At 39.0% G+C, this 6309-nt stretch overlaps 1 protein-coding gene across 1 annotated transcript in view; it reads right to left on the reverse strand.

The window, feature by feature from the left end:
- Positions 1-6309, reverse strand: part of A2ML1 (alpha-2-macroglobulin-like 1) — a 64341-nt gene that overhangs the window by 5367 nt on the left and 52665 nt on the right. The window contains exons 30-33 of the mRNA XM_006875459.1: positions 3917-4132; positions 3651-3778; positions 3408-3498; positions 3110-3178 (exon numbers count right to left, since the gene is read on the reverse strand). Coding sequence (XP_006875521.1) covers positions 3110-3178; positions 3408-3498; positions 3651-3778; positions 3917-4132 — 504 coding nt within the window. The remainder of the gene's footprint in view (positions 1-3109; positions 3179-3407; positions 3499-3650; positions 3779-3916; positions 4133-6309) is intronic.

A 6309-nucleotide genomic window follows, 5' to 3' on the forward strand; every position in this document is an offset into this window, starting at 1 on the left:
GAAAGAATACAACCTTGTCGTTCACCTTTCTTAGTTTTAAACCTTTCAGTGTTTCCAATTTCTGTTCGAAAAACTGCCATATATATATATATATATACACACACACATATATATGTGTGTATATATATATATATATATATATATATATATACATATATACACACACACACACACACACACACACACATATTTGGAGTCTCAGTGTGGAGCTTATTAGGATAAGCAGCATCGGACCTCAAGGCTGGTATGAACCACCAGGTCAGTGATTCAAACTTATCAGCTACTCCTCAAAAAACATATACTTTGGACGATCACTAGACCTTTCTTTTTTCTGAGGTAATTAACCGTTTGCACCATCAGGGACTCCATTCAGCATCTAAGCCACTGCCTTTGAGCTGATTCTAACTCATAGAGACCCTATAGTACATAGCAGAACTGCTCCTTTGGGTTTGTAAGACTAAATCTTTACAGAAGCAGATAGCCTCATCTTTCTCCTGTGGAGCAGCTGGTAGGTTTGAACCACCAATCTTGTCGTTAGTAGCCCAATGCTTAAGCTACAACATCATCAGGCCTCCTTACCCAGCATCTGGTAATGTTTTATTCAGAAAGTGTTTTCTCAAAATCTGAAGTCCTTTCATGTCACTGTCTTCAGAACCTTACCCCTTCCTCCTTCTGCCCTCCCCAATCTACAATTACTCAAAAAACGTGCTTGCTTCTGAATAACCCTAACCCTTCCAAAAAATATATATATATAAATATAAGGAGATCTGGTAGCGTAGTGGTTACGAATCGGGCTGCTAACCTCAAGGTCGGCAGTTTGAAACTACCAGCTGTTTTGCAGAAAAAGATGAGGCTTTCTGCTCCCGTAAAGATTTACAGCCTCTGAAACCCTGTGCAAGGTCGCTATGAGTCAGAACCAACTCCAAGGTACTTAACAACAAGAAATATATATATATTTAATCAAAACACACTTTTTTTGTTTGTACAGTTAAGAAATAGAGAAGGCAAAAAAGGTATATTAAAAGGTAAAAATGGATGTGGCAACAAAAAGAGAAGAGTGAAGGAGTCTAGGGTGGAGATGAGAAGCTCAGAGAAAAGGAGATGACACATAAAAGGAGAAAAGCTGGAGGACTGGTAAGTCTTTTCTGCATGCTTCTATAAATAGAGTTCTAAAGTTTATGATGACTGATTCCTGTTAGAGGAAGTACTTAGTATAAGAAAGAAATCCAGGAAGCATTGAGAGAGAGATGAGATACAAGGATAACAAACTGTTTGTGGATTCAATTATCCCGCAAACGCTATGTTGAAATCATACGCCTGTACCTGTGAATGTGACCTTATTAGAAATGAGGTCTTTGCATATGTAATCAAGATAAGATGAGGTCTTCCTGGATTCGGGTAGGTCTTAGTGGTCAAAAAGAGACTGGCGGAACCTGAAACTCTGGCCCTCGATCACCCTTCAGATCTGGGAAGGAACTCACCCTTAAGGTCCAATGCTCAGCTAAGCTGTATATAAGTACATAGGGGGGACAACAACACTAGCAAGATATGCTCAACATGGAATGGTCAATCATTCAAAATCAACAGGGCATCACTTACCTAAGGGCAAAGTTGAGAAAGAATGGGATGGCAGGTAGAATGGAAATAGAAACCACAAGGAAGGAAGTAGAATAACTGCTGTTACATGGTTGCATGGAGGGGATTATAATCATTGAGATGAAACAAAGTGTACGATTTGTTAAATGTAAAGCTGATGATCTTGTCTATAGACCGTCACTTAATTCACAATAAAAAGCTAAAAAAAAAAAAAAAAAATCAGCCTTATGTGGCTTAGGGGAAAAGATAAAAGCAAAAGCTCTATGAGACAGATATTATTTTAAGTACTACCCACTGACAAACTGATATTAAACAACTTGCCAAGGTTATAGGAGGGACATCCAAAAGTTCATGGAAAAACAGAATGAAAGGATAATGGAATTTCCTCACAAACTTTTGAAGCTCCCTCGGATTGTCACTTCTAGAACCAGGATTGTAGTGCAGGCAGCCTTGCTTTTGAGCATCTCCTATTAACCACTGTTATACACGAGGGCTGCACGGTCACAGGCAGTCATTGAGCATGTCAGATGCAGTCGGTCAGAACTAAGTTGTGCTGTCATGGTAAAACACATACTGGATTTTAAAGATGTATAACATCACTGTGAGTCAGAATAGGCTCACTGCAGTGGGTTTGGGTTTTTTGGTTTGTATAGAAAAAAAGAATGTAGACACTTCATTAATATTGTTGCTGTTAAGTGCTATGGAATCAGCTCTGACTCATAGAGATTCTGTATAGAGTTTCCAAGAAGCAGCTGATGCGTTTTAACTGCTGACCTTGCAGCTAGCGGTCCAGTGCTCATGCTACAGTGCCAGGATTCCATCTCATTAATACTTATGTTTATTAATTACATGGTGACAGGAGAATATTTTGCATACATAGGATAAAAAAGTTGCGCTGGTACCGTAGTGGTTATGAGTCGGGCTGCTTAACCTCAAGGTCAGCAGTTCAAAACTACCAGCTGTTCTGCAGGAGAAAGATGAGCCTTTCTGCTCCCATAAAGATTTACAGCCTCAGAAAGCCCATGCAAGGTCGCTATGAGTTGGAACCAACTCCACAGCACACCACCACCACCTCACCAAGGATAAATAAAGTACACTAAAATTAATTTCACCTGTTCTTTTTACTTTTTTACATGACCATAAGACATGTTTAGATGAAGTTAAGTGGCTGGCATTATATATCTATGAGACAATGTTACTGTAGAGGTACATCAGGATGTTTCATGTGATACCAGCATGAAGGAAAAGAAAAGAAAAATTCATATAAATATATGCATAGCATAACAAGGGAGAAAAATTAGGTAAAGTCTGTAGTCTTTATTTCTGCAAGTGATCTCTAGGTTGTGATCGGTATTTCTAACTTCTTCCTTCAACACCCATTTTATGTAGGATGTAGACTCACCTCTCAGATTCCTCACCCCTGTGTTTAAGATACAAGTGTATATAGATTAAGAGGTGAGTCACAAAAATGCAGAGGCAATGAAGTTCTTTGGCAGAGCTCTTAAATACTTACTTCTTCCAAATAAATGTTAAGTGTTTCGGTTCCATATTCGACCTTCTTCACCAGTGGTTGCTGGAGAAGCTAAACAGGAAAGCACAAAAAGGGAGACTAAGAAGAGTCAGAGCCTTCCTTACCCCTTCGGATAACCTTCCAAAGTTCTGTCATCATCGAGGAAACAACAGGTAGGAGAAAGTTACATACGAGTGATGCACTTGTATACCATGATGCCCAGCTCACCAGTTTTTTGTTTTTTAATGATAATATTAGAAACCATGGAACTAGTTAAATGAAGAAAATAGAGGTAACTTACTAAGTGATTGATGCCCTCCATGGGATTGAACCCAGATAACATCTTCACCTCCACAATAGCCATATTGGAAGAGCTACGACTCCCCACATAGCTAAGGAAGGAAAGAAGCAAACCTGTGTACAACCATTGTTTCTTCTCTCAGTGCATTCTGCATCCCCAGCAGACATACACACACACACATCCTACTCCATCTCCTACATTCCAGCTGCCTGGCCCCTCGACCATCCCACCCTGATTTCTCACCTGGTTTGAATAGTAAGAGTCAAGGACCGAGGTGAAGTAAGTTGGTCACATTCAGCTCTTCCCATTTCCACACTAAGACTAAAGGTCTCCACATTTTTAGGAGGGAGAATATTGTATCTCAGCACCGTCTGATAAGAGGAAATTGATAGCCAAATCAGATTGCATTGTTTAAACCACTTTCCTTACAAGATAGGGAGATCGAGAAAAGGTTGCATTTGAGGACTCTTTTTTCCAGCTTGAATTCTTTCCCATGGATCTTTGCTTACGTAAACATAGACACAGCCTTGACCAGAGGCTTCCAAGGTGTATACTCCAGGAATATTAGGGAGAGTCTCCTGCTGAAATATCAACCGATTGGCAGTCTGCACGCTGAAAGTATGCTGGAAATTCTGAGTGGATTTTACAGCCAGGCTGACTTCCTCGGATGGCATATAGGCGGTGGTGGCATATTTGGCAAGAGCTTGGAGAGCAACTACAGTATCCTGAAGGGGAAAAAACCCAAGCATATGCTTACCATTTTGTGAATCATGGAATTAACCTCAACAACCCTATAAACCCATACATCTGGTTGTTGTTAGCTGGCTTAGGGGATACCCTTCCTAAATATCAGGAGAACCACATTCATCTTTCCTGGGGAAGATGACAGAGAAATAAAAATAGATTTCCTTGTATAGCAAATGACTTTTAGCAAGTTAATATTGAATAGCCAAAGGTCATTTGGCTAAAATAATATATTTATGTTTAGAAACCATACCTAGCTTCAGAAAGGGATATTCCCTTGCTAGAAATAAATGGATAACTAACTGTTGAATATATATTTTGCAACTTCCTTATTTAGGGAGGAAACAGCAGTAACTTGATAACCATAGAAATCAGCCCATGAGGTTATTTAACTGCATAATAAGCTACAGCACAGTTGGGAAGGATGTCAGGGATCCATGGAAAGTCCTTCCTTGCAGGACAAGGCTTCTCAGCCACTGAAGCATATGGCAATCTTTTCTTCATCTGGGAATGAGACAAACTGTCACTAAGTGAGCATGGTATCACATAGCTTGAATCTTTCCATTGTGAAAACATGATTTATATCAGTTCTAAGTAAAAAGGAGATAGAAAGGAGTTCAGCAAAATTATCATAGCTTGCTTTGTAACATGAGAATTTTCCACACTCAACATTTTATAAAATTATCTATTTCAGCAAAAAGGGACTCCATTTCTTCATATCCAAATGAGAAAGAACAATTGTAGTAAGATGCCATCTTTGTCATATAAAATAGGGAAGACAGGCCACCCATCCAGGGAAAGCTGTGAACAGGTTATATCTCTGTAGTTTGATCATTTACAAACAACTCTTTGTCTAGCCTTAGTGAAATATAATCAGGAGGTTTTTACTGCTTGTCCATATGGAAACAATTCAAGGAAATGGACCTCGCCGTCAGCTGAAAAGCTAGTGTGGGCGATATGTGATACGTGACTTCTTGTAATAGCCAAGGATTTTATTGAGAAACAATTCTGACATATATCTGTCACTAGAGTTATAAGCATTTTGGCCCCTGCTTTCTAAAAAATATTTTTATGGATTATAAAGGTTTAAGACTGAAAAAAGATGAGTCTTTCTTGATCTTTGGTCAAGAATTTCCCTGAAACAGGGTGATATAGTACCATATAAGTTTTTTACATACCAAGTAGGTCTTTCTCATATTTAAACTCAGTACTCTTAATACTTCTACCAGATATTCTGTCTATGAAAACTCTGTTCATTTACATGTTACATCCTCAGTGAAACTCACCCTGGTTTCATCTACTCAAGGTCCAAGCTCTGTGAGGATAAGAAATATACTTTCTTGTTTACTTCTGTACCTGTGTTATAGTGGTTCATAAGGGTCTGTCACAATATTTGTAAAACAACCAATTGGATGATGCCTCATTATGGTAATGTTCTTATAAATTTCATTTATGACACCATTTGAACTTAATTAGAAAATTTTAACCCTCATTTTTTCCTACTGCCAACACAGTAACTAAATTTCTCTTTACCCCTAATCTAGACCAAAAAGAAAAAAAATCTCTTGATCATTTTTAGTCCAATGTCTCACTCCTCACTCCATACAACAACTTTCAGATTAATCTTTCTGAAACAAAGTTTAAAAAACATGACTAGCTCCCTAAAATTAGGTACAAATTGGAGTCTGCATACAAGGCCCTGCATACTATGAACCTAACTTACCTTTCCAGCAAAAAAGAGGATGACACCCTACAAGATGGATTGACATAATGGCTGCCTCACACATAAACACTGGCTTCAAACATAACAATTGTGGGATGGTGCAGGACCAGGCAGTGTTTCGTTCTGTTGTGCGTGTTGTGTGCTATGGGTGAGAATTGGCTGGACAGCAAACAAAACAAGTATTCCCAAAGGCCATCTTGCTGCTACTGCGTGCCAAAGAGTTGGTTCTGATTCATAATGACCCTACACAGGATTTCCAAGGCTATAAATCTTTACAGGATCAGACAACCTCTTCCTTCTCCTGAGTTGTTGTTGTTGTTGTTGTTGTTAGGTACTATTGAGTAGGTACTGACCCATAACAACCTTATGCACAGCATAATGAAACACTGCCCTATCCTGGGCCAACCTCACTACTGTTGCCACGCTTGAGTCCAT

This window comes from Chrysochloris asiatica, unplaced genomic scaffold, assembly GCF_000296735.1.
Source record: "Chrysochloris asiatica unplaced genomic scaffold, ChrAsi1.0 scaffold00328, whole genome shotgun sequence".
NCBI lineage: Eukaryota > Metazoa > Chordata > Mammalia > Afrosoricida > Chrysochloridae > Chrysochloris > Chrysochloris asiatica.